The sequence below is a fragment of the Penicillium canescens genome (genome assembly GCF_028828765.1).
Source record: "Penicillium canescens strain IBT 15451 chromosome Unknown utg000003l_segment0_segment0, whole genome shotgun sequence".
Classification (NCBI taxonomy): Eukaryota; Fungi; Ascomycota; class Eurotiomycetes; order Eurotiales; family Aspergillaceae; genus Penicillium; species Penicillium canescens.
The window spans coordinates 5,351,665-5,377,910 of record NW_026703965.1 but is presented as its reverse complement, the minus strand read 5'-3'; the positions used below and the strand labels follow the sequence as shown (position 1 = coordinate 5,377,910).

The following is a 26,246-nucleotide window of genomic DNA, read 5'->3' as shown; positions in this document are numbered from 1 at the left end:
AATAATATTGACTGACCATCCCACCGGCTAAATAGAAATAAGCTCGTGCTGAGCAAGTACAGTCACAACTCGATCAGACAAGGTCAATAGCCCGGACCGAAATACCGCACAGAAAGTAGACACCTGACACCACCAATTGAGTGATCTTGAAAAAGGTGAGATTGGCCCTTACATCTTATTGTGCCACTGGACTGACTCTCGGCAGGTGTCCCGTTTCAAGAAGGGAATAGCTTCATTTTCCGTCCGGGGCCGTCGCCGCCATCCAATTAGGGCCCAATCACAACGCCCCCTCGCATTCCCCAACCTCGCTTCCCCAGACACTAACTGAATGAGCGGTTGAATTCTTCCATGAATCCCTCTGGCTTGGCTCTTGTTCCATGATAGGTGCGAAAATAATACAACCCCAAAGCCTACATTCCAGTCTAGGTCTAGACGTAACGGCGAACATGTTGGACGACGAATCTGCTTCCCTCTCCTCAACCTTGATGGCCATATTAGCCTGAAAGCCCCGAAATGGGCTGACTTTAATCTCACAGAACTTGGACAACCTTTTCTCCACAATCCCCCCGGAGCGAACTACTGCACGGGGATCTTGCGCCAGTCGCAACGCGCAGCGACATATATAGACGATGATCCCCGGTCCGGGGGTCTAGCTACAGCTACGGGAGAATAGTCCACGCATTTGGTCCTCTGTCTCTGCCATGGCGACCATTACTGACACCGAGATTGCGTTGGAGAAGACAGCCGCCCACCATGTCGAGGATACATTGGGCGCCGGCGCCATCATCGAGGCCAAACAGGCGAGTGACGATGAACACAACCAGACATTGATGCAGGCCCTGCGGGAGAATCGCAAGGCTGTCATGTGGTCGGTTCTCATCTCCATGTCCATCGTCATGGAGGGATACGATACCATCCTCATGGGTAACTTCTTCGCGTACCCCGAGTTTCAGAAGAAGTATGGACAATACTATGGAAGTGATATTGAATGGCAGGTTTCTGCGCCTTGGCAGACAGGTCTGAGCATGGCCAGTACTGTTGGCGCTATCTTTGGTTAGTCCTCTTACTCTTCAGTCAGCGACGAGACTGACATGCACAGGCGGTATTCTCAATGGATGGTGCGCATCCCGGTACGGCTACCGAATCGTAATGGTGGTTGCCCTGTTCTTCCTCACGGCATTCATCTTCATCACCGTCTTCGCCAACTCCGCAGCAGTCCTCCTAGTCGGACAAGTCTTCTGTGGGCTCTCCTGGGGTGTATTCGCAACCATTGGACCCGCGTACGCATCAGAAGTCTGCCCAACCAACTTGCGCGGATACCTTACCATCTATGTGAACATGTGCTGGGCCATCGGCCAGCTCATCGCCTCAGGCGTGCTATACGGACTCGTCGGCCGAAAAGACCAATGGTCCTACCGAATCCCCTTCGCCCTGCAATGGATCTGGCCCGTTCCACTGATGGCCATCTGCTGGATCGCACCCGAGAGTCCATGGTGGCTCGTTCGACAAGACCGATTGGAAGACGCAAAGCGGAGTATCCGCCGACTGGGCGGTAGCAAGACCGAAGATCAGATCAACGGCCAACTAGCGATGATGGTGCACACGATCAAAATCGAAGCCGAAATCGAAGCCGGAACCACCTACGCAGACTGTTTCAAGGGCGTTGACCTGCGCCGCACAGAGATCTGCTGCCTTACCTTCGCAGGACAAATCCTCTCCGGTAGCACGTTCGCCTACTCGCCCACATACTTCTTCACCCAAGCCGGCATGGACACCAGCCGCTCCTTCCAACTGGGCGTCGGCTGCACAGGCGTCGCCTTCGTGGGAACCTTCCTGTCCTGGTGGCTAATCTCCTGGTTCGGGCGACGAACCCTATACGTCTGGGGCCAAGGAATCCTCTGCACAATCCTCTTCCTAATCGGCATCATCAACGCCGCATCGCACACCAACGGCGCAATGTGGGCCCAAGCGGCCTTCTGCTTCCTCTGGCTCTTCACCTACTCCCTAACCGTCGGCCCAATCGCCTACGCCATCATCTCAGAGACGTCCTCCGTGCGCCTGCGTCCGCTGACTGTCTGCCTAGCTCGGACAGCGTACCAAATCGTCAACGTCGTCTCCCAAGTCCTCGAACCGTACTTTATGAACCCGACCGCGTGGAACGCATCCGGCAAAACAGGGTTCTTCTGGGGCGCGACAGCGCTGGCTACATTCGTGTGGGCGTTCTTCAGACTACCCGAACCAAAAGACCGGACCTACGCCGAGCTGGACATTCTCTTCGCCACCAAGGTCCCCGCGCGCAAGTTTGCGCAGACGAAGGTTGACGCTTATGCAGTTGGGTCGTCCTCGTCGCAGGAGGGCCTTGTACGAGCGGAGACGGAGGAACCCAAACAGTGAAATTGGAAAAGAATGAAATGAAGTGAAATGAAATGAAACGACGGCGAGACTGGCGCTGCATTAATGGGTTGATTAGCTCGTTTCATATGACTTTGCTGAGCCAAATACAGTTTACAATTTAATATTTACTATTTCCATTTGCGGAATAGCGTAGGTCTGGGGCGTTGGAAAGATGTGCGGCTCTTTTAAATCTGTATTCAATATTACAATGGTTATGTATCAAAGAACGAGACTATTGTCTCGAAAACAGGACATTGTCGCGCGGTTGGTCGGCAATTTCAGGCGAGGCTATGATCGACTTGTACGTGCAAGGCTGAGCTAGTCAATAATGAGACTTCGTTAGTTCATAGTATTTGGTTGCCTACCTATTATTGGATTTGAAGATCATTTTGCGACTATGTTTATCAAGTGGCCATACAGGCCACTACAATAAGTCCCAGATGTACAGGCAAACCTGATTGCCGTGCATTCGCTTAATCCCCACTCGATGATCGTTCCCATAAAAGTGGTTCCCCTGAACGGATCTCAGTAGCGTTGAGGTATTAACATCGTATTTTGTCGTAATTATACATATAGAATTAAATAAAATATCATGAATCGCGCACAGACACTCTCACAGATCTCTCCACCTTCCACGGGGAAGGATTGAGATCTTCCTCACTACTGCTGTGCGCTTTAGCCCGCCTCGAACCCATGATCGTCGTAGTCACGCCATGGTCATCATGTTCGCTCCCTGTCCAGAGCTGATTGGCATCATGCTGGGAGGCGAGTTTCGAGTGTGAACGCGACGAGCGATGAAAACCGGCGACATTACCGGAAAGGGGAAAGGACCGAGGCGTTCGGCTATGGCTCGAGGAGCCGTCGCGAAGAAAGCGGACGAGGGGTCTGAGGGTTGTGAGGCAACCCGCAGTAATGCCGAGGCCTGCTTCGACGTTGGACCAGATGGAGATTTGGTAAGTGTTGTCTGATCTCGTTAGTCAATGTCAATCATCCGGATATAATGGGACATACACAGGAATTCCTGGTCCTTGTAATGATGAACAAACGGAATGCGAACAATAACCGCAGCACTCGCACTAGAACAAATTAGCGAAAACACCCTGGTAATCGGAATAGCCGAAACGAACATGCAACCAATACCCAAAATCCCAGCAATAGCGCCCTTCGTGCGGCGATTCATGCGCAGGTTCCAGATCAACGCCACGGGCAATAAACCAATCGTCAAATCAGTGACCGCCGCGCCGACACTGTACAAGTACGCAATGCCAATAAGGGTATCTTTATTAACGCACGAGCCCTCAGCGCCGGGCTGCATCTGATTCCAGAAGAAGTTGACAGGCGAGCATTGGAATATAGTGAAGAAGAAGAAAACAAGGCCAACGACAGTGGCGAGGACCATGGCGGCGTAGAGAATGTAGGCGTGGATGCGATCGACGGTGATGCGGAGGAGGGCGATGATGATGGAGATCTTTGCGACGACGCAGGTCAAGACGTAGAAGATTTGGCCGAGCCACCAGCACTGATGTAATGTGAGTCGGTATTCCATTGGGATCCGAGGAGGGTATAGTCATACCAGTAATGCGCGGTGCAAGTAGTCCGGATGAAGCACGAAATAGGCCAATTGCCTACCGATTCCATATTTACTTCCTATGATACCACAGATGGCGAAGATGAGGTTGAGGCCCTATGCGAATAGTATGCAATTAGCATGGTCCCAATCGAGGTAATGGAGGAGATGTACTCACCATGGCCAACACCATAATACTATCATCCCACCCAAAAGCACGAACAATGCGCGTGCGAACAAAGACGCGGAGTGCCACACTAATAAGCGAAATACCCAGGAAGACAGAAGTCACAATCAGAATAGCCCTGCTGCGGCTTGCATCGAGAGTTGCGACATCCATAGTCAAGCAGAGGGTATGGGGAATCCCATCCGCAGGTTGAAGGAGAGAAGGGAGAGGTGCATTGGTGAAGATCAGACGGCTCTAAATCCCCTGTGGTAGACCGTGAGAAGTGGGGGGATCTATACGGTCGAGTCTATTCGATGGGATCGCCACTTTTTGCGCCGTATCGTATTGTAGCCGGTCTGGTCTAGTCCCCTAGTCCAGGAGTCTGCATATGCCTATGTTTCGGTCTAGTACATATGGATAAGATGAGCGTCATACACAGGAAACACTGACATCTCCTGTTTCGCCTTCAGTGTCTTACAGTACATGTATTCTCCTCTCCTTTCGAGCTTCAAGCGCACGGGATAGGCGCAGCCACCCGAACCATGGAAAAGTCTAAGCGACGCCGATCGGTGATTGGCTAGGCTGTAAGCTCCGGGCTTTGTCGGCGGATCTGGTTTGGTGGAGTCGAAACTTGTCGCTTACTCTCTCTTTTTTTTTGGGTTTCTGCACGGGTATAGCTCCAAATACATTTGCAAACTTAATTCTGCCAAATTTTAATTCGCGCCAAACTGCCTAACAGTCTTAACCTCGGAGAACCATCCGCTAATTATATCATCTCATTCGCCTACCTTCCCCTTTGGGCCTAGTGTCGCTGGGAACCATAGATCTGATCCCATCGAACCGTGCGCGTCTATTCCTCTGACTATATCGATGTAGCCGCCACTCACTTATGTTGGAACGGGTTATTGCACTTCAATGCAGATCATGTATGCTATGAAGCAGGAGAGTTCAGACTGGAAGTTAAAATAAACTAGAGCCAATAGAGAATATCTTCACACTATTTCTCGTATGTACAGTACACCACTGATGAAACCGGGTCATCCGGAACGGGTCAAATCCCCGCGGGAGCAACCCCAACTCACCCGGGAACCCTAGAACAATCGAGGAGACTTCCTATTTTGTCTCAAGCTCAAGCAGAAGCGCTAGGTGAAGCAGTAGGCGAGCCACCCATGGACATGGACATAGAACCACTGGGAGCACCACCACCACCACCACCACTGCCTCCACCGAACGAACTATCAGAATTCTGATGGCCACCATCAGCATCGTGGTATGCAGCGATGGAGTAGTACGAATTATCCGTATAATCATCAGTAGCGTTAATACCAATCTGAATCCAAGCAAACAACCCATCATTCAGATCATCACCGAGGTAGATATACTCCGGGAAGGGATCATAAGCACTATCTGCCTGTTCAATACTCCACATGTCCTCAGCGTTGGTGGTGATGCTTTGCGTGTTGGTGTTGTAGGGGTAAGTATCCTCGACGGCGGAGCGGAGGACCTCGTTCCAGAAGAGCTGGCCGATGTGGGCGACGCTGCCGGTGCCGACTTCGAGAGTCTTGTTTGGGAGAAGGGTTGCGTTCAGGTGGGTGAGGAGGTGGGTGTGGGTTGCTCGGCCTTCATAGTGGCCTGGGAAGATGCTTTCGAAGGTGGCTACGCCGTCGCGGTCTGTTTGTTGGATGCCGCGTAGGTAGGTCGAGTCCCAGCCATCTGCGGCGTAGTTGCCTGACTCCGAGATTCCACTGATATATTCGTTAGACGGGTTTCTTGTAAGGCAGGGATGGGAATGATGCGTACCTGTATACACCGGTGGCATTGGCTTGCCAGATGTCAACCAGCGCACCCTGCACCGGTCTGCAGGTGTTGATATCAATGTATTGCACCTCAAGGAAAACATCGACACCATCGGAGTACAAGTCCTCCTTGACATTCTGGCGCACAACCTCGCCCCAGACATAGTACGGGCCGTCAGTGACGGTAGGAGACAGAATGCAGCTAGTATTAGCAGCAAAGACCATAGACTCAGGAGTCGCGGGGCTATAATCCAAAATGCCAGTGCGGTTATGGTCAATAGCCTCCCACTTCTCCAGAGCAGCAAGGTTACGGCGCCACTTCTGAGGAGCTGCAACGGGTAAGCATGCATCCTGAAGCAAAGGGAATCAAAGGTATGCTTACTGGCAGTGATGCCGCGCTTCTTGCGCAGGTTCTGGACGGTGCGCGAGCGACGGGCAATGCTCCGCTTGTTCAATTCGCGGGCGTGCAGGGTGCTCTCGCAAGCACCGAGAGAGCGCTTGGCATGGGCAGCCATGGCATCGCGAGCGTGGACCTCACGCTTCACGTGGTGAGGATCATGCTTCTCGCCTGGGTGAGCGATGGCGGGAGCTGCCAAGCATGCAGCAGCCACGGTGAGGAATTTGCAAAGCTGGACCATGATTGAGAGGCGATTATCCAAGATGTGTTGTGTTGATAGTTCTTCATATCCAGCACAGCGAGAGTCTGGATTTATACCCTTCTCTCCTTGCCATCCTCGTCTCCTGACGCGTGTCCATTCGGCAGATTAACAGCATCGTGAAAGCACCGGCTTTCTGCATGTCCAATGCCTTAGACTTGACTGGCAGTGATTCTGGGCGTATCGGGGATAGAAGCAGCTTGGCGCCGCGTCAACCCCTAGAAAAAGTCGGGAGTTGGGTGTTTTTGCCCCACGAGGTTAATCGATTCAAGCAGGGATCGCCGGGGCAGGACGAATCATCGTTGTTTGATTCGAAAGAATGTCATTTAGGGCGGCCTTTGAAGGTCGACGTCTGATGTCTCGACTTTTGCCTGGGGATTGCGACGCGTGGCTGATTCAGCGGAGCATGGCCACCTCCGCCACGAGCATTCGTGGACTTCTCCAAGTTGTTTGGCCTGTTTGGGGGCTTATTAAGCGGGGAAATTGCTCCGAGGCATCGATTATGATGACATTTGTATTGCAGACTTCCAAGATTGCTAATTGATTGTAGTTTGTTGCGTTACGTGGTTGAAAGGTGACAATTGCGTTGCGCGTTGCGTTGTGACGGGAAGAGCCATAGACATGCATCATCACCATTTGAGATATGTCTGCCTATGCTTGCTGCAGGTACGAGACCAGAGGACTCAATCCTCTTCGGGCGTCAATCTAAAAATGGTTGGTCGCCGATATCCACTTGATCTCTTCATGTTTCGAGTTAGGGGCGGCAGTGCAGTGCCCAAATTTAACCAAATCACAAATGAATTATATTTTATTGGAGGACTGATAACATGGTCTTATTTGCTTGCTTTAGCTTAGAAATTGAGGATCTTTGGTACATTTTTGGATTCCTTCTTCGACATGCATTGGCATTACTGGCCTCACGTTGACATGCACATTCGAATCCTCGAATCTTATACATCCATAGCACTCATGCTACCTTTATGCCAGTTGCTCTTTAATGCTTCTTGGTGTTTCAGGGATCAAGCACAAGGATTTGCTTGTTATTGTTGGGCCCTGCACCTAGTCAAATCCTCGATGCGACATGTACATGTAGTACAAGCCGACTGCAAAACAGTCAGATTGCCCCAATATGACCTGGTAGACATAATAAAACAAGATGAATGATGATAAAGACTAGCTTTGAGATCTGGTTGGCACGGTATTAGGTTGATTCATATACTGTCCGAGCATTCCAGCCTGTCCCTTCACACTGCCCTCCCACCGGACCGACGAGTTTTTCATGGACTCTAGGGTCGTTCAATCCAATAGGGCGTCTGTGTCTCCATGACAATACCTCATTGCGTAGAATATATAACTCAGGTACTTGTTCCACTTTTCAGCTCTTGTAAAATTATATATATCTCCGGTTGACCTGCGCCCCCCATCTCAACAATTATCGTTAAACAATTCCATTCAAATTAACTGATAATAATGCGCTGCACTCTTTTCATTCTACATATGAGTTTGTGTGCTCTTCCCACTCTCGCCCTTTGGAGGGACGACTTAGCGGTATTATGCCCAGCCTGCGTCTGACACTATTTCTAAACTCCAGATGGAATAGAAGGAAGTACTGCGAGACCCATCCAGGACGCCAATTTGAGAAGTGACATCTAGAGCGAAGGATCGATCCGAGCCTCCAATAATCGTGAAGGAGAGGGGAAAGGTGTATATGCAGGTTACTTTGAATATCATATCTTATCTATAATTATGCTGCTGCTTTTCCGAAACGCCATGGGTAGAAAATACACCACCAATCACCTCCAATAATATGTACTCTACATGCTCGTCAGTAGATTGACTGAATGATCACTGTTCTAGCATTTGCAAAAGAGAGACAAACATGATAAACAGTAACTCATCGCACATCTGTCTTCTCCGACTGCTTATCCCTCTCCCACTCGTCGTCGTCCGGTTCGAACATAGCCTCGCGCATGAACGGGCTGCTTCGACGAATAGCCGGACCCTTGATCACTAGTACCACAGGGACGACTGAGAGAGCAATACCAACAAACCCGAGCAAAGAGCCAGCCCAACCATAGCCCAATGTATCAAACAGCTGGAACGATGCGAGAGGCAGGAATGCACCGAAGCTATTACGACCCAGCGAAGCAGCCGACAAAGCCGAAGCCGCGTACTTCTCATAAGCATCAGTCAGATAATTGATCACAGCCATGTAAATAGAGTAGATCCCGACACCAGTACAACCAATTCCAAGCGTCGGCACAATCCAATGGATAGACCCATTCCCAGTGCTAGCCCAACCATACCAGAACAGCCCAGCGGCAAATAAAAGACTGCCAGGAATAGAGGTATACAACCGCGCTTCAGGAATCGGCCTCCCAGGACGTTCACGATTCCTACCTGCAGAATTGAGATAAATCCAGTCTTGAATCGGGTTGAATACTGTGCCAATCACAGCGCCTCCCGAGATAGCCAGCTGAACGAGACCGGTTTGGAATGTGCTCCAGCCATAATTTGCACTAAAGGTTTGCGCGACACTGGAGAAGAAGAGGAAGAGAATTCCCCATGCGAAACTAACCCACAACGTGAAGAAAGTCACGACAGGCTCGGTGATGAGCATTCGTGTCGGACGCTCGAATGATATTTGGAGGAGCTTCCAGACACTTGTACTGTCTAGATCAGCTTTGGCGTAAATAGCCCGACCCGTCTCTTTGCGCAGCTTTTTGGCACGTTTCTTCAAGATCACGTCTGCGCGAGTCTCTCGGAGAATCAACCAGAAGACTGGGATCAACGCTGCGTTATAGATGATCTGAATATAAAAGATCCTGTTTATGATCAGTAGAGTTCAGATAGAGTATCTGAGGGTATAAGGTCTTACCATCTCCACGGGTCGTTCTTATGTATCTCTTGAATAGCAGAACCAATGAACGGCCCTAAAGCAATACCAACCACACTCGTGAATCCAAAAAGCGACATAGGCAAGCTTCGAGCTTTATTACCATACCAAACATCACTGATACTTCCACCGACAATATTAATCGACACTGAAGAAGCGCCGCCACCAAAGAATCTAGTAACGACCAGTGTAGCAAAGTTCTGCGCGAAAGCCGAGGGGAAAAGAGACACAACGAGAATGAAGTATGCAACAAAATAACCCGGCATACGACCCGACGACTCAGTCAATGGTACGAAGATCAGAGGCCAGAATGCAGCACCCATATTCCAAGACGTTGTCGCCCATGCTAGATTGGGAAAGGGCTCATTCTGAACGTGGAAGCGTTCGGCCATGTAATTGTTTCCAGCACCGTACGATCCTGCAGGAAGACCGGTCAAGATGGAACTGTGCAATTGTTAGCTTTGTTTCAGTCGGATGGGTGGTGGGACTGACATGAAACAGACTGTCAAGGTGAGAACCCATTTGTAGGTCTTGCTCCAATTGAATCTGGGATTGTTAGTTATTTCTGTTTGGCTTGGTTCTTCTAGCCTTACGGGTTATCTGGATCGTCTGGACCACTCCAGGTATGGATCTCGATATCCTGGCTTCCGCGTAGAGGGTGACGGCCCACATAACCGATGTGAGAATCTTTATGGAAAAAGGATCGGACTCTAGTAGGATGTTAGCAGAGGTACGTGCACCCTAAAGAAGTCAAAGCTCCCACCTTGATAGAAAGGAGTCGTCAAAATTGTTATGATGCAAGGTACTTGCTGTAGATGATCGCTGTACGGGTGGGCCTAGGCCGTCTAGCCCGGGCTGAGTTGAGGGAATTCCCCTCGTTTCACTTTCCATGACGAGAAAATAATAGAGAAGTCACTGCAAATTGTATTTCTGGAAGCCCTCAAAGCGGCTGAGTAACCCATTTTGTTCATTATACATCGCTGAGTCAACGACTTCCATTCCATTGTCGTTTTCGTCATTCAACCCTCTCTCCAGATCTCCCCGCGGGCTTCCACTAGATCCCGATAGACTACCATGGTCTGACATGTCTCAATTGGGAAAATCCCCGTAGGCGAGATGCATGAGCAGTCGTGTGTTGGTCGAAGTATACTCGGCCTTGGCACTTACTTACCTGGAAGTGGGGTAAAGCCCGACTGTCCCCCTTCTGGTGTTCCTGACCGAGCAACAGCTTTCCCAAGTATATTACCGGGAACATTCCAGAATTGCAATGAATTGAAGCTTGAAGCTCATATGATATCAGTTTCGGTGAACTTAAAGGGAATTGAAGAATTGAATGGAAGGCTTGACAGCAGTCGCAAGTCATGATGTCACAGTCCCACCCTCATCCGTCTCCACCGTCGAAACTTGAAGCCATTGGATTCTTACTGGATGCTCGGGACCAAGTTAGAGACAACCTGATTGAGCCAGGCGCAGACCCCTGCCCAGAATAGCGTCTGATGTCAGCGCTAAGAGATAGCCAGACCATGAAGTCATTGGACGCATCGACGTATTTAACCCAGCTATGAACCAGGGAAAGTTAGATCTGTAGCTTCAATCTCTCAATCCTCTGTTCTCTATACCTCTTCTCTATCAAACCTTTCCAACCCCAAACCGCTATTATGCCTATCCCCATCCCCAAGGCCAACCGCCTTCTCGACCTTTTGAGCCTCAAGGGCAAGGTGGTCGTCGTCACTGGCGCCTCCGGAGCCCGCGGCATGGGTATCGAAGCCGCCCGCGGCTGCGCCGAGATGGGCGCTGACCTCGCCATCACATACTCCTCCCGTCCCGAGGGTGGTGAGAAGAACGCCAGGGAGCTCGCCGAAGAGTACGGAGTCAAGGTCAAGGCCTACAAGTGCGACGTCGGCTCCTGGGACAGCGTGGACAACTTTGTCAAGCAAGTGATCAAGGACTTCGGCAAGATCGACGCCTTCATCGCCAACGCCGGCAAGACCGCTGACGCCGGCGTCCTCGACGGCTCAATCCAGAACTGGGAAGAAGTCATTCAGACCGATCTGAACGGCACCTTCCACTGCGCCAAGGCGGTCGGCGCACACTTCAAGCAGCGTGGCACCGGCAGCTTCGTCATTACTTCCTCGATGTCCGGCCACATCGCCAACTTCCCCCAGGAACAGACCTCCTACAACGTCGCCAAGGCTGGCTGTATTCACATGGCCCGGTCGCTCGCCAACGAATGGCGCGACTTTGCTCGTGTGAACAGCATTTCTCCTGGTTACATCGACACTGGTCTGTCCGACTTTGTTGCTAAGGATATTCAGGACCTTTGGATGTCTATGATCCCCATGGGCCGCAATGGTGACGCTAAGGAGCTGAAGGGTGCTTATGTCTATCTGGTCAGCGATGCCAGCACCTACATGACTGGCAATGATTTGCTCATTGACGGTGGTTACTGCTGCCGGTAAACGAATGTACGATAAAACGACTTTGATTTAGCTTATGATTTAATGGGATACATCCACTTTACCTCCACGTTCCACTTTTCTTCACTTCATTTCCAAGTTAACCTATTGTATGACTTCATACTTTCAACCTGTTTTGGCATTTTGTTTTGTTTGTCCATTCCTATATGTTTGTTCGTGTTTGCTTCCATGTTCTTGTTTGCACATCTGTTTGTCTGTGTTTGCATGTTTACTTCGGTCCCGCAACCTCCGCCGTAATCGGAGCTTTCTCCACGAAGATACCGGACCAGAACCAGTCCTCCGCAGCCGAGTCCGAACCCCCATTGTCAAGCCGCAACTCGCCGATATGCCAATCCGCCGAGTTAGTCGAGGCCGAGGTACTAACACCCGAAACGACCTGCGTCAGGGGGCTAGACCCATTCGACGCCCAGAGCCCGACCGTCTGCGCATCGAAGTCGATGTCATAGGCGAAGTTATACCAGTTCCCTGCTTCGAGCTGCGTCGTCCAGTGTGAAGTACCCCCACACACCAGCGCAGGGTATTGTCTGAGCTGGCGGAATCGCCGCTCATGAGGCCGTATTTCAGCTCGGTGAAGTGGCTCTGGGGATACGTGTTAGTCCATGTCTCGTGTCTCAGGTCCTACTAGGACTGGGTAGTTACAAACCTCGAAGAAAGCAATTTGGTGCTCGAACTTCGGATTCGGTGCATTCGTCTCATTCGTCTTCAAGGAGAAATGGTAGAACAAATGTCCACTTCCCAGATCGGCTTTCGTCTGAGGGATGAGCTCGGATCGTTCCATTGTCTGGCCATTCCAGAAGGATGTGCCGTCGATTGTGATTCGGATACCTTGTGCTTCACTGGTATCGGCTGGGTTCTTGTGATCTGGTGAGAGTCCTAGGTACTTGTCTGTGGATGCGGTGCCGTGGATATACCACTGCCAAGCGCCGACTTGGTTTGACCAGGACCCTTTCATCGGTCAGCATATGTGATCATGCTAATAGTACAGTAATGCGGTGCCAACTTACATTTGTCGAAGTCGGCAACGGTTGCAGAGGCGTCGAATAGTCCGCTCCATAGGACTTCACCAGCCTCTGCCACCATGGGCAGGGAGATTAACCATGCAAATGACTTCATTTCGTTTAATCGTTCGAGTTTGAAATTATAATGTGATAGTTCGATTCTTGTACACGGTGTTGGACTAATCTCGTATGTCTTATAGTACCACTACTATGGGAGTTGCCGGATATGAAACGGACATCATGAAACCGGAGACATGTCAGGTGTTTGATATAGACATGACCCTGTGCAATAATACTCTGTGCATTACTATACTTGGACGTTGCTCCGTGTCGAGGCGCGGGGAGGGTTCAGGTTTTGCTATATCTGCTTCACTGCTAAGTTATAAACTTCACGTACATGTACTACAGTGTCCACAATTAAAGCCCCTGTCCAGGATCGACGATTGTTGCCCCAAATAAGGCACGGGTCTTAGACTACTTGGGCCAGATGAAACTCTGCAGCATAGGCTGAAACAATGCCAAGTAGACGCCGGTCGCACCTTCGGACCGACATGCCATTTAATTTACATACTCTACAAAAAGGGAAGATATCAAGACATTACAATAGAAAGGCTGAAGCCAAAGTAAATAGATGTCAATTTGGCAACTCAAGAAAAATAACCGGTCCTATGACACGGTCGGGAATTTGGTCATATTTACAAGTCCCGGTATAGCTAAATTCATCACGACATTCTGATCCAATGTATACCCATCCATCTTGTGTAGGACCGGACAGTTCAAGGTCAGTTGAGTTCTCTCACGCCTTGACTTCCTCCTTGAGGACATCATCATTGGAGCCAGTATTCTCAGCATCAGAATTCGACTCGCCGACATGCACAGTCCGTTTCTGCATAGCACGAGCCACACGCGGCGGGTCGAAAATATTCTTGGACTGCGCGAAGATCTCATCAATTTCCTCCAGGGTGCGACCCTTGGTCTCGGGGAAGAAGAAGTAAACGCTAGGCACGATGGCTGCATTGACAACAGCGAAGACGATGTAGTATCTGCTTCCGATAGTGGAGAAACCGACGGGAGTCACCTGAGCCAGCAGGAAGTTGAATGCCCAAACGGTGGCCGTGGAAACGGCGCTGACAGCGGCACGGACCTGGAGAGGTGCCATTTCCGCGGCGTAGAGGAACGTCAGACCGGAGTAGCCGACTGTGAAGATAAACTGGAAGCAGTATAGGAAGACAACCGCCATGGCCAGGGCGCCTGTGTTGTCGGCTGCGACGTCGGAGGTTGTACCTGCTAGACCGGCCATGCAGATTGCCATGGCTCCCGCACTCCAGAGCATTAATGGCCGGCGGCCGAGACGGTCGATTGTGTAGTAGGCAAGGTAGCCGCCGAAGGGCTGCATCAGACCCATTGCAGCGGCGAGGACACGGGCCCTCACGGCGTCCATTCCGAGGTATTGTTCGAAGATGGTAGTTGCGTAATAGGTGATCAGGTTGACACCACACATTTGCTGGAACATCTGACCGGTGGCGGCTAGGTAGGCACGGTGGAAGAGGCGCTGTTCGCCGTTCTTGAACATATCGGTCCATGATCCGGATCCGCAGTATGCGAGGGAAGCCTCGATATCACGGATGTTGTTGTTGATAGTATCGGAGTGTTCATCAGCATCGAGCAGAGCGGCGAGAACCTTGCGTCCTTCTTCAACCTTGCCGGTTTTGATCAACCAGCGAGGCGATTCGGGAAGCATGGTTATGAAGATCATTGCAGTGACCGACATGACGATCTGGAAAGCGAGAGGGAACCGCCAAGAGACGGAGTTATCCTTAACGAAGAAGAAACCCAAGTCAATCCACAAGGCAAGGGTCACACCGAGTCCGACAAAGATTCCATCTGTTACAACGTTGGATCCTCGCTTGTGTGAAGGTGAGATCTCGGATTGCCAGACCGGTACTGTCGCCACATAACCACCAATGCCTAAACCGAGAACCAGCCTCGCGACGATGAATTGGGCAAATTGGAAGGATGTTGCCATGAGAATGGCCCCGATGATAGTGACAAAGTTGGTGATGAAGATGACCTTGCGTCGGCCCCAGAGATCACCGAGATAGACGCATGATAGGGCACCGAAGATACCTCCGACGGTGTAGAGGGCAATAACAGTGCCTGTTAGAGCGTATAGATTAGCGAAGAACATCCATATGGTATTACCATGCACCGACCTTGAATCTGGGAATTTTGTTGTTGAAGAGTTCCCTCGGTGTGAATTGTGTCCATTCTTGGGAATTGAAAATTGAAAGCATCGAGCGTTAATAGGCCACCGGCCACACTCATGTTGTATCCATAGCAAGTAAAGGTAGGGCACACGACCAGCATGACCGCAGCGCGGAGGAGGGCATTCCCTCGAAGGCCAAGATACGGCGCCATGGTATATCCTTAAGAGTAAAGTATGTATGAAGATAGATCTAGAGCTTGGAGATCATGCCACACCAATTGCCCCGCCAAAAACAGTATGAGGCTGGAGGCAAGTTCATATATACACGCAGTGAGGTTTGAACGGCCATCGCCGTCTGCCGGACGATCGTGAGTCTGGAGAGCCCCAGTTGTGTGTGGGCCAAAGAGCACCCGGGTCCGAGAATCACAACTCCCATTGGCGAGGACTGGGCAAGCCGTGGGAAATGTGGAGAATGTAGTGCTCGAGAGTCACCACGGCAGATAATATTAGCTAAAAGTCTTGGTTTCCCCGGATTTCTCGCTTGCGGCACGCTGTGTTGGGGGTTTCGTGCTGCCCTGCTACCCCAGGAAGCTTAGTTCTCCCCCGGTAATCCCCTTTTAGATTCCGGGGTACGGCATGTAGATGCATCAACTCAGCGGATTGGTCAAGCAAGTGCAGAGCGAAACCTCTCTCGCGTACAGGTCTGCTCCACATCGGACCCGGCCGATGGAGCCCAGCGAGTCCAGTTGTGCCTCGGGCCACGATAACATGAACCGCGTGTCATGCATATTTGTCGTTTATCATCTTTGATGTAACTCACTTCTCCATAAGTTCGTCACAGTTACATAGGAATATAAGTTAAGCCAACAAATTGATATTCGAGTGTGGTCTGCATGCCAAGCCTTGAGTCAGCAAATCGAACCCCGTGATAGCCAACCATTTCACGTCCTCTGGTTGATAATCACTTCTTTTACTGTAAATATCAAGATCAAAAAACAAGGCTTGCAGTTCCACTTGGTGATCTCGAATCACCCTATGTCGGAAGTGCCGGCATTCGGAAATGCAGTCTTCACGTGGAAGTGCCGGACTGGAACCACTAAGCCGGATGAGAGTATAGCCTATTGACAGGGTTTCCTTCTAGATCTTCCAATTTGATGGATATCAGTGATGGAACCCATCTAATCCCTGATTACTCTTGATTATTCCCCCTTCACGCTGAATTTACTCCATGATCGGATCTTTCGTCCATAGATGAAAACGCCATGGGGACAGGGAAGTACACAGCGGTGAGACATCCCAACAAAGTCATGGCCCAAGGCGCGCCCAGAATTTTCAACTAATATTATGCAGTCAGCTTTGTTCATGACTTGCCCGCGGAATACTCATACCATACGCAGGGCAAATATGGGAAGCCCAGCCCCTAGCCATGACCAAAAAAAGGAATTGGCTGCAATCGCCGAATTGGCGTACGTAGGGGACACATCAATAATATAGTTGAGTCCCTGTCGATCACAGTTAGGGTTTCACTACTCTCGATATTCAATTGGCCTTGTTTCAGACGACATGTCAGGATCAGGAAAATACATACCTGCAAGACGATCAGCAACACCCCGGCCCCAAGGAGCCTCCGGAGATGACATGTGGAATCCAAGTGATGTGCGGATTTGAAGTACAAGCAAACCGAAACATTCCGTGGGCGCCAGGACACCACCAATAATCATTAGGATTAACCGTTCCTCGGTATCGACTCGTCCAGTGCAGACAAGGTACTTCGATGCCGTGTCAAGGAAAATAACACGATGATCAGACACGCCACAGCAACACCACAAATGATAGCCACGAAAGCCAATGCCGCAACTCCTTCCTGCCAGCCGCGATCATACTGGAACGAGATTGGATAGGCTACGAAGCAGATATACAGAAATCCATAGATGATCCCAACATACAGCGTGACCAGAAGAAGAATTGGCTCCTGGAAGAGCATCTGAAAAGGCCGAAATAGATAGCGGAACTCAATATCTCGCGTACTAATAACGCTCTCCTCCGCCTTGGCATGGAAGGCCCAGTTCTTGGTCTTTGTGCGCTGGCACTTGGCGTGCTGCGAGAGCAAAGTCACCTTAAATGTCTCCGGAATGGTTAGGAAGCCAATGGTCGAGAACGCAAACGCCCAGGTCGCAGTGATATACACCGTCCAGCGCCACGCCAAGAACAGTGTGATGAAACTACCAGTGATTGGACCAGCAACAGGCCCGACAAAAGGAGCTAGCGGCGAAGATGGAAATGGCAGTGCCGCACTCTACTGGCTCAAATATGTCGGTCACAATACCCGACACCTACCCCAGACCACGCTAGTTAGTAACAGCATTCTCAACGGGATGCCAAAAGAGGAAGACACACAATGGCAAGAGGCGCACTGGCAAGTACCCCACCCAGAAAGCGACATATGAAGATTGCCTGGAGGTTCCGGGCTACTGCGACGAGGATGGAAGATTGCAAAGACAAACATGCCCAGGAACATCGGTCGCTTCCGCCCGTATAATTTGGAAAGTGGACCGAAGATTATTGGGCCAAAGGCGAAGCCTAGCATGAATAGGCTGGTTGCTAGGATCATTACTTCCTCTGAGATACGGAAGTCTTTCGCTGTTAATGGTTGCTATGCTGAATATTGATGAAGCAAAGGTCACGCAGATTGGCCCGAGCATTATGGTGATGAACCATTTCCTCCAGCTGGGGAAGGTGGCAGATTTCTCCTATTGCTGTGTTAATAATTGAGAGTCATGTGGGATCCATGCATCCTTGTGGATGGTGAACGAATCTTTCGCTCGATCGTCAGGATCATTCCATCCCACAGTTGTTGGATCTTTCTCATCCGGGTGTCGATTTTTGTCGCCTGGATAACCCTCATTCAACTCCAAACCAGTGCTTGAGGCGTAACGGTCTTCGTTAACCAGTGTCTTTAACCTAGCCGAGTCACGGCAGGGCATTCCGATCTGCGCTTTTTGTCAGGTATTGAAACAATATACTCGGCCCGGCACGAATCGTGTTCGTGAGAGTATGGTATGGTATTGGGTGGCCTGGCACAGTGGGAGCACGCTGTTGAGATGTTGCTGAGCAATATCCAAATTGAGTATGACCAGTTATGTGATCTGTTAGACACCCATACTAATATTTTGTTGTTTACCGTAGTCTTCTGATCGCGTCGAACGTCATGGCATCAAATGAGCTGACTCATGTGCGATTGAGTCGAGGACATCGTTATGTACGGTCATAGAATGTAAGGAAGTCCTTTATATAATCTACATGATTAACCCCCCATTTCTAAAGAACTACAACCCGAGGTACTGGAAAATAGACAAAAAGACGTGAAAAGAGAGGCTAAAGTAGGGCGAAACCAAGGCACGAAATGGTGTAGTCACTTCGAGGCTTTCGTGTACTGCTGACATACATCATGCGGTCATTTTCTGTTGGATCCAGCATATGCCTCAACCGCGTCGATATCAACACCAGCCATTCAGTCTTCGCAGAAAATGATTGCAAGCCACACTGAACCCTTGGTTGGCGTCATAGACCTGCCTTCACTTGAAGGAGGTCTTCCCAACGACTGCATCATGAAGTTTTCGCAGCTAAACACAACGAGATGCTAACGTCATACTCAGATCCACACGAAAGAAATCTAAGACGAACCAGTGGCTTTACGTCTGGGAAACGTCGAGATCGACTCGAAAGCTGGTTGAGGACGAGGCAATACTTGGTGGAATTATGTACCTTCCAAACGCAGTGGGACCATACCTCCGCACTAATCAAAATCACATCTCAAAAAGGAGCAACGTATATTTGATTTCCATATACACGAGATATCTGTTCTAAGCTGGCCGTTACTCATGAGAGCACGTGAAGCTCGAGCTATTGTTACTATCATGGATCGCCTTCCCAGAGACCCAGAGACCCATTCCGCACTATATTGAGAGTAAGCCATGGGCAAAAGAATTGCCAAAAGGGAAGCGGAACTCACCAAACAAGCGCCAATCCCAACGATAATCAAGTTGATACCAGTAAGGACCATTTTCTTCCAGTTGGAACCGTATCGACCCCAATTGAGGAACAGCCAGAAGATGCCGCTTAGTCCGTCTGAGAAATATGTTAGCTCTGCCAATGTTCATAGTACAATCAGGACATCCGCATACAGGTAAACCAGCTGGCGAAAAGAGAAGTCTGCGGAGTGAGATAAGATTAGCATCTGTAACATGAGCGGAGGTCAAAGACTTACGATTAAGCTTAGTAGTGTGTTGAACACTGGGATCGCTTCAGAAATGATCCAAGCAATCGCCCAAAGTATGACAGTAATCCCCACCCAGGATCCAATCGATAGCAAGGTCTTTTTCTGCATCTGATTGGTGCCTCGGAAGATCCGTACATATATGTATTTTGCTGCGACGTGTCCGTTGATCACACCAGCGATGACAATCTGGTTACTGTGTCAGGTATTGTATGGATTGAATTCGCGGGTACCTACTGTAGGAATCGCAACTCCGTATGCAACTTTTGCCGTCACAGGACTCGTCGAGCTCAATGCTGGAGACTTCACATCTCTTCCACCGTATACATAAATGACCACGGCAGCAACCACATACATGCTTGTATCAGTCGCTTGAAGCAGATATAGGGTCTTGGTATAGTCTGTGGGTACGCGCATCTCAGATATGAAGCCGAAGAAGGCAACATGGCCAGCTACAAAAATCAGTAAGAGCCTGTTAGCTGCGCAAATGGTGATACTTACCATAAGCAAAGACAATATTTGTTACGGACAAGAATGCATTGTCCAAACTGACTGTTGTAGTCGCGTCTATCTTTCCGTGTCCCGGACGCTGGATGGAAATGGCAATCATGGTGACCAGCAATGCAGCAATGATACTCACGAACGCTGCCCGGTAATAGTCAGTATCAGGATAATGACGAATAGGGATGCCACATACAAGCGCATGCCAACCACGAAACCTTGCGCAGAGTCCGGGGCAGTGTACATATAACAGAGATGATCAGACCAACAATCCCGAAGATAATAGAACAAGCGCCGTTGTCTGTCAAGGTGTTCATCATGGTGGTGAAAGTCAAAATATGACTACCCATAATGAACACAAGAAAGAGAAGCTGGCCCGTTCCCAGAAACTCTCTGCCGAAGCGCGGCAGTCCAATTCTACCAAACAGTACTTCTCCTGCATCTGCCATGCTGTGCACTTGGGGATATCGCAATTTGAACTGGCCTATCACATAGCCGGTATAGGTCGCTGTGATACCGAGGCCGACAATAAGGATCACCGCACTAGATACCTTTTAGCCTCTGTTCAGCTGTGAAGAATATGACTTACCAGACAATTCCCAAGACTGCGACTGCCGAGGGAAGCGATAAAATTCCAAGAGATATAGTTTCCGCAATCATAACTGTGAAGCGAAGGTATCAGATATTGTTCGTCCATCAGATCAAAAACTGCAGTCGACATACTCATGCTACACTGCCACCACTTCATAGTTCGATACTTTGTCTCTCCCTCCAGCTCATCTCCGAATGGATTCTCATCGTGAGATGGTCTTTGACCCGATTCTTGCTTCTCTTCGGTATCCAGCGAGGTATTCTGTCTGTCTCCGTTTAGACGTGGCGGTGTATCATGGTTCTGTTGCGCCATTTCGGCGTGCAGTGGCAATGTTCGTGGGGTCCGCTGTTTGGGATGTCTAAATCGAGACCGCTATCGAGGTAGGATGCCTAGGGCTATAAGTGACCGTGCGATAGCAGGTACGAACGGAGCGATCGTAACTCCGAGAGTGTTGTCAACGTTGCGCACGTCCAACAAATCCTCTCTAACGCGATGTCACGTTGGGGAAGTAGCGGATTTGTATCCGAGATGGGGCGGCGTCTAACCAACTCGGACATTCGAATTCCTTAGAAGGATCTGCTACCATGTGAAATAACCGGATCTGTCTGTTTTATAACGGATGAAATAATTTGAGTTCATCGGATACTAAGTGCGTCGGAAGAACGGCATGGCTTGTACTAGGGAACCTCAAAGGGGCATGGAACTTTGGCGCAAAGGCTTGATTGCGCCTCAAAACCTGATGGGGGAAGCCTTCGATGTCATTGACCGAGGATATTATACGATGGCTGATTTGTGCAAATACGATTCGCTTCCAGCATAAGACCCCTGCCTTGTGCCAAGGTGATGCGTCATGAGTTGAAAGCTTCCGGCTACTGGCGGATATTGTCACTAGTATACGGTGGATGTGTCCCCCACTCCAAATCTGGGGAATGTGGGTATCGTCGATCTACGTGAAATCTCAACAGAAAAAGCGCCCATATTTCCGAAAGTTCCCAGGTTTGAGCTTATTATTTATCATCTTTTCAGTCTTCATTTTCCTTGACTGCGTTGCTTCTAGACATAAGTTTGCCGCCAACTTAGATTCACTCCAGATATGATAGTTTGAAAGAACTATTGCATCTGGTATTGATTATGTATCGAGGAACTGTGTAAGTTTATTGCAAATATACATACATTTGAATTGATGCCTACATCAAGACCGATTTCACCGCTAGCTACGAATTTATATAGAAACATATCCTTGTAGATAACTTATTTTTTGGATAACACTAAACATAGGCATTCCGGCATTTACGTATAAGTATCTCTTCAGAGCTTTTCTGTATGAAATAATCGACTTGCAAATTCCAAACCGGCTTTTCTTTTCCGTTTTCAAGTGTTTTACAGCCAAGTCGATTTCTAAGGATGCACAAAAGAATATGTATTCACTACCTCTAACTTTCTTATATGCCAATCACCGATGAAGAAAATTGACCCGAGCAATCTACCAATCTTGAACTTCGCCGTTATAGAGGACGACCCCACCGTACTGCTCCTTGGTTCTATTGGTAATCACATCAATCATACCGCTCGTAGACTTCTTAATAGTGTCCGGTGCTGATTCTATACCCCACCCTTTCGCAGCGCCGTTCCCTATGTCGGTCTGTACCTAGCCGGGGTCTAATACAAAGGTGTTAAGCCACTTACCTTCGGAGTTGATTCGGACACCGTAACACGGGAGGATAGACTTAGAAGCACCGTATGCTACACTTGGAACGGGAGGCTGACGGCTAGTGAGTAAATTAACTTCAGAATCTCACTAACAAAAAGCGAAAGCGAGTTGGGAAGTATGACAATATATACCGCGAGTCACCGCTGGACCGCTCTGAGACGCAGGAGAATAAGAATTTTCCGGAGAAGCGCAAGGCACTTGACTCAATATATATGGTCTATAGACTTGTGATCTAAGATATCAATCGCCGCTTCTAGTCTCTGGGCGATGCAGACGAGCTGGAAACTTCTGAACTCCGTGAAAACGAGGAGGAAGAGCAGGACATTGGTCGTCGAGATGAGGTTGAGATTGGCAGCTATGCTAATGAGGAAGAATCTGTCATATGTTTCTAAGAGCACTAGGGGTAAAACAAGCTCTCTCAAGGAGCAGCAGAAACGGGAGCCCTTCTATGAAAGTTGATGTCAAGCTGGAGAATCCGTAAAAGGATGACGACAAACTCACATATTCCAAGATTACGCTAGGCAAGCGAAGCTTATTTAAGAAACCACAGAAGTTTGAATTAGATTTCGGCCGGAATAGAAGAAGTCCCGAAGTGGAATTAGAAGAAGGAGATCAAGCGCGAGTTATCGCGTAGAGCCAAAATTGTTCCCCGGATGTCATTGCTAAAAAACTAACAGAGATATCCTCCTATGTTGACAGGATGTGGTGCCCGCGTTGTGATTTCTCTTTGCTAAATCGAACCAATGCCTTTGTTTCCTTGGTGGTGGTGTTATTTATGTTCGTATCACTTTTAATACTACCATCAAATTGTCGTTTATGTCTACTAGCTAAAACTATGCCATCATTTCCATAGCCACCTATCTTCACATCAATATTACCAACAACCTGTGTAAATCCAGGGATAATCATATAGGCTAAACCTGTATATTTCCTGGGACAGGAGGGATAACGATCCGTGCGCCACTGAAAGATAATTGCCGATGACAGCCCAAACTGCACCCCCAATATCTTCGGCTTCGGGCGAGTCCGAGCCCCCTTGCGTAAAGGGCCCTTCTCCAAGACCCCAACTGAAGTACTCCAAATTGACCTATACCGAAGGGGCCTGAGCACATATCTTGAAGAATCTCACCCCGCATAATCTCTTCACATCGAAGCGATATGTTTTCCGGGCTGCTGGTTCTATCGATGCCCGTCTCATCCAACATCACATGCCTATGGCTTCAATTTCTTGTAGTGGCTTTTGGATTCTCCGCTAGGGAAGTTTTAAGTCTAGCATAGTTCTTGTAACATGTATTCGGTAGATAAAGACATTCGTATTTCTTGGGGGTCAATATGTTCGCCAAATATAGTATCGATTTTCTCGACTGAGCACAGCCACGCCTGGCACTAGGTCTCCTCATCCTTGCCCTTCCACGCTAACCATGCAATAATAATGAATCCTTTCAAGATAGCAGCAGTCCACAACGCCCCCATAAGCCCCACCGAGCTATGTGCCCAGAGACCACCCAAAATCACACCAAACAAGAGGCATAACACAGCGCCCAGACGTCGCATCTCCTCCGCATGGCGGATCACCTTGGGAGACAAAAGGTCCGGGTGCGAAAACAAATCACAGTAGATACTAGTAAGAACAACACTAGTCAAGCCACTGAACTGCAAGACCCGACTAGTAACCGCCTGCCCACTACTCTGGAAAGCGACCAAGGCAAGCGGAACGAGAACAAGCCAGCTCAAGGGCGCTTCGCGCGAAGGTCGATAAATCGTAACAAGAATAGCAGCAAGGGTGACACACAACGTCTGCATAAGGAATGATGCACAGAGAACCCATCGCTGCCTGGCTGGGAAGAGACGATGGAAGGCGGCGAAGCATAGCGAGCCAAGGCAGAAACTAGCTATGGACACGCCGGACTTGATCCAGCGATCGTCATCTGTGCCGACGAGTCCGAGGCCAAAGTATACGGTGTTGCCTGTTTGCATGCTCACGAACGAGCCCCATATAAACACTGCGGAGCTGTCCAGGAGGCCGGTGATGACGTAGCAGAAAAGTAGTAGGAGGTCGCCATGCGCCGGATCGATTTCGCGGCGCAAGTGCTTGGACAGGCGGCTTGGGCCCGTAGGCCTGGTGCCGCCTAGTAGGGGGTCGCTTTCTTGAGGCATGATGGATTGAACAGGGGGAGACGCGACCCTTATGAATGTAAGGAGCTCCAGATGTAGAAATATGTCTCCGCACGGGAAAATGATGCGTCATAGCTCCACCAAGTGGAGACGAAGCAAGAAGTACATGGAATGCGAAGAGAGGAAGAGAGGAAGAAAAGAAGGAAAGGGTTAAGCTTTGGAAATTGGAGATTGGAGATGTCGGAGTTCGTCGGAAGTGCGGAGAGAAACCCTTATACTTAAAACACTCACCTCATCCCTGCTTTGTACTTAACCTTTGCCAAGCATCCCCATCATGCAGTTGATACTTGGAATCACATATCTATCCTTGTTCATACTGGGCATCTCAGCTATCCCAGCCCCAGATTATGGACTGCAGCAACTTCTCCAGATCCGCCCGGGTCATCCAGAGCTATTCGGCCAACAGCCGATCGCCGACCATCCACCGTTCTCACCAGGCCATCGCGATCCGTATGATCACAAAGTAGATTCTGTAGGTGATGAGATACAGCCACTCCCCTTCCGGAATGGAGATGGCACCAGCGTGATGGGACCGCGCAACAAAGATCGTGAACGTCAGAACCCCGATCTGGTGCGCCCGCCGAGCACCGACCACGGAAGTATGCCCAATATGCGATGGAGTTTTGCCGATTCCCACATCCGCATTGAGGTATGATGATATTCATGCTGAATGATCAGTTGAACTAATCGAAATATAGGAGGGCGGATGGACTCGACAAACCACCATCCGTGAGCTCCCCACAAGCCGTGAACTGGCTGGGGTGAATATGCGCCTAGATGAGGGGGTCATTCGCGAACTGCACTGGCACACCGAGGCTGAGTGGGCTTACGTTCTTGCTGGGAAAGTACGAGTGACTGCGCTCGACACAGAAGGAGGTAGTTTCTTGGATGACCTCGAGGAGGGCGATCTCTGGTATTTCCCTGCTGGACATCCTCACTCTCTGCAGGGCCTAGGACCCAACGGCACGGAGTTCCTCTTGATCTTCGATAATGGCCACTTCTCAGAGGAGTCTACATTCCTTTTGACGGACTGGATGGGTGAGCAAGCTACCGATCAACGTTACACTATATACTAATCCATCGTCCAGCCCATACCCCCAAAGCCGTTCTCGCCGAGAACTTCCGCGTCAAGCCCCAACAGTTCGACAATATCCCAACATCTGAGAAGTACATATTCCAAGGCTCAAAGCCCGGCAGCATCGAGGACGAAAAGCCACGCGGATTCAAGAAGTCTAAGATTAAATTCACCCATCACATGCTTGCTCAAACTCCTGTTGAGGGTACCGGTGGCCGCGTTCGCATTACAGACTCGACGAACTTCCCCATTTCAAAGACAGTGGCAGCAGCCCACTTGGAAGTTGCACCAGGAGCTCTGCGCGAAATGCACTGGCATCCCAACGCTGATGAGTGGACATTCTTTAAGAAGGGCCGTGCCCGTGTGACGATTTTCGCTGCCGAAGGAAATGCCCGGACATTCAACTACATGGCTGGTGATGTAGGCATTGTGCCGAGAAACATGGGACACTTCGTTGAGAACCTGAGTGACGATGAACCGCTTGAACTTTTGGAGATCTTCCGCGCCGATAAATTCCAGGACTTTTCTCTGTTCCAATGGATGGGAGAGACACCTCAGAGACAGGTTGCGGAAACTATCTTTGGAGCTGATTTGAATGCTGCTAAGGAGTTCCTGAAGAATATTGAGGGGGCTGAGAAGGATCCTATTAGGAATACCATCTAGATCTTGGTACAAGCTCAAGAGATGGTTTGGATTTCGGGTATTGTTGCTATCTTCCTGTTGCTTAAAACTCCTGTCGGCTTATAGTTTCAATTCACAT

General features: G+C 49.6%; 12 protein-coding genes across 12 annotated transcripts; 3 read left to right on the top strand and 9 right to left on the bottom strand.

Annotated features, from left to right (window-relative positions):
• Window positions 1-701: 701 nt before the first annotated feature.
• On the top strand, window positions 702-2,394 carry N7446_005290 (uncharacterized protein; the record flags this gene model as incomplete). Its single annotated transcript, XM_058514038.1, has 2 exons — window positions 702-1,053; window positions 1,100-2,394. The coding sequence occupies 2 exons, from the start codon at window positions 702-704 to the stop codon at window positions 2,392-2,394; spliced, it is 1,647 nt and encodes a 548-aa protein (XP_058375367.1).
• A 590-nt stretch (window positions 2,395-2,984) lies between these two features.
• Window positions 2,985-4,301, bottom strand: N7446_005289 (putative integral membrane protein; the record flags this gene model as incomplete). The annotated part of the gene is made up of 5 exons (XM_058514037.1): window positions 2,985-3,358; window positions 3,406-3,470; window positions 3,522-3,913; window positions 3,968-4,078; window positions 4,140-4,301. 5 exons carry the CDS (start codon window positions 4,299-4,301, stop codon window positions 2,985-2,987), a joined length of 1,104 nt encoding a protein of 367 aa, XP_058375366.1.
• A 955-nt stretch (window positions 4,302-5,256) lies between these two features.
• Window positions 5,257-6,578, bottom strand: N7446_005288 (intradiol ring-cleavage dioxygenase; the record flags this gene model as incomplete). Its single annotated transcript, XM_058514036.1, has 3 exons — window positions 6,306-6,578; window positions 5,928-6,252; window positions 5,257-5,872 (listed from the first exon to the last, which is right to left on the bottom strand). Exons 1-3 carry the CDS (start codon window positions 6,559-6,561, stop codon window positions 5,257-5,259), a joined length of 1,197 nt encoding a protein of 398 aa, XP_058375365.1. The 5' UTR covers window positions 6,562-6,578.
• Window positions 6,579-8,436: 1,858 nt separating this feature from the next.
• On the bottom strand, window positions 8,437-10,653 carry N7446_005287 (uncharacterized protein). Its single transcript, XM_058514035.1, has 5 exons — window positions 10,239-10,653; window positions 10,069-10,185; window positions 9,968-10,021; window positions 9,458-9,919; window positions 8,437-9,404 (listed from the first exon to the last, which is right to left on the bottom strand). Exons 1-5 carry the CDS (start codon window positions 10,364-10,366, stop codon window positions 8,474-8,476), a joined length of 1,692 nt encoding a protein of 563 aa, XP_058375364.1. The 5' UTR covers window positions 10,367-10,653; the 3' UTR covers window positions 8,437-8,473.
• Window positions 10,654-11,133: 480 nt separating this feature from the next.
• Window positions 11,134-11,934, top strand: N7446_005286 (SDR family oxidoreductase; the record flags this gene model as incomplete). Its single annotated transcript, XM_058514034.1, has 1 exon — window positions 11,134-11,934. The coding sequence occupies one exon, from the start codon at window positions 11,134-11,136 to the stop codon at window positions 11,932-11,934; it is 801 nt and encodes a 266-aa protein (XP_058375363.1).
• Window positions 11,935-12,160: 226 nt separating this feature from the next.
• On the bottom strand, window positions 12,161-13,065 carry N7446_005285 (glycoside hydrolase family 131 protein; the record flags this gene model as incomplete). Its single annotated transcript, XM_058514033.1, has 4 exons — window positions 12,161-12,427; window positions 12,451-12,570; window positions 12,596-12,897; window positions 12,957-13,065. 4 exons carry the CDS (start codon window positions 13,063-13,065, stop codon window positions 12,161-12,163), a joined length of 798 nt encoding a protein of 265 aa, XP_058375362.1.
• Window positions 13,066-16,366: 3,301 nt separating this feature from the next.
• Window positions 16,367-16,877, bottom strand: N7446_005284 (uncharacterized protein; the record flags this gene model as incomplete). The annotated part of the gene is given in 4 exon segments (XM_058514032.1): window positions 16,367-16,492; window positions 16,545-16,658; window positions 16,670-16,704; window positions 16,745-16,877. 4 exon segments carry the CDS (start codon window positions 16,875-16,877, stop codon window positions 16,367-16,369), a joined length of 408 nt encoding a protein of 135 aa, XP_058375361.1.
• A 5-nt stretch (window positions 16,878-16,882) lies between these two features.
• On the bottom strand, window positions 16,883-17,858 carry N7446_005283 (uncharacterized protein; the record flags this gene model as incomplete). The annotated part of the gene is made up of 3 exons (XM_058514031.1): window positions 16,883-17,452; window positions 17,483-17,809; window positions 17,841-17,858. 3 exons carry the CDS (start codon window positions 17,856-17,858, stop codon window positions 16,883-16,885), a joined length of 915 nt encoding a protein of 304 aa, XP_058375360.1.
• A 48-nt stretch (window positions 17,859-17,906) lies between these two features.
• N7446_005282 (uncharacterized protein) lies at window positions 17,907-18,140 on the bottom strand (the record flags this gene model as incomplete). The annotated part of the gene is made up of 1 exon (XM_058514030.1): window positions 17,907-18,140. The coding sequence occupies one exon, from the start codon at window positions 18,138-18,140 to the stop codon at window positions 17,907-17,909; it is 234 nt and encodes a 77-aa protein (XP_058375359.1).
• Window positions 18,141-19,031: 891 nt separating this feature from the next.
• N7446_005281 (putative neutral amino acid permease) lies at window positions 19,032-20,837 on the bottom strand (the record flags this gene model as incomplete). Its single annotated transcript, XM_058514029.1, has 9 exons — window positions 19,032-19,112; window positions 19,169-19,284; window positions 19,341-19,368; window positions 19,424-19,621; window positions 19,670-19,884; window positions 19,934-20,077; window positions 20,130-20,476; window positions 20,523-20,595; window positions 20,657-20,837. The coding sequence occupies 9 exons, from the start codon at window positions 20,835-20,837 to the stop codon at window positions 19,032-19,034; spliced, it is 1,383 nt and encodes a 460-aa protein (XP_058375358.1).
• Window positions 20,838-23,622: 2,785 nt separating this feature from the next.
• Window positions 23,623-24,393, bottom strand: N7446_005280 (YoaK family protein; the record flags this gene model as incomplete). Its single annotated transcript, XM_058514028.1, has 1 exon — window positions 23,623-24,393. One exon carries the CDS (start codon window positions 24,391-24,393, stop codon window positions 23,623-23,625), a length of 771 nt encoding a protein of 256 aa, XP_058375357.1.
• Window positions 24,394-24,685: 292 nt separating this feature from the next.
• N7446_005279 (uncharacterized protein) lies at window positions 24,686-26,149 on the top strand (the record flags this gene model as incomplete). Its single annotated transcript, XM_058514027.1, has 3 exons — window positions 24,686-25,060; window positions 25,110-25,449; window positions 25,500-26,149. The coding sequence occupies 3 exons, from the start codon at window positions 24,686-24,688 to the stop codon at window positions 26,147-26,149; spliced, it is 1,365 nt and encodes a 454-aa protein (XP_058375356.1).
• Between the last annotated feature and the right edge of the window lie 97 nt (window positions 26,150-26,246).

Coding starts and splice junctions, on each gene's coding strand:
- N7446_005287 (XM_058514035.1), bottom strand. CDS start 10,366: ATGGAAAGTGAAACGAGGGGAATTCCCTCAACTCAGCCCGGGCTAGAC. Junction 10,022..10,068: donor CCAGACGATCCAGATAACCC/GTAAGGCTAGAA, acceptor TAACAATCCCAG/ATTCAATTGGAGCAAGACCT. Junction 9,405..9,457: donor AAGAACGACCCGTGGAGATG/GTAAGACCTTAT, acceptor GATCATAAACAG/GATCTTTTATATTCAGATCA.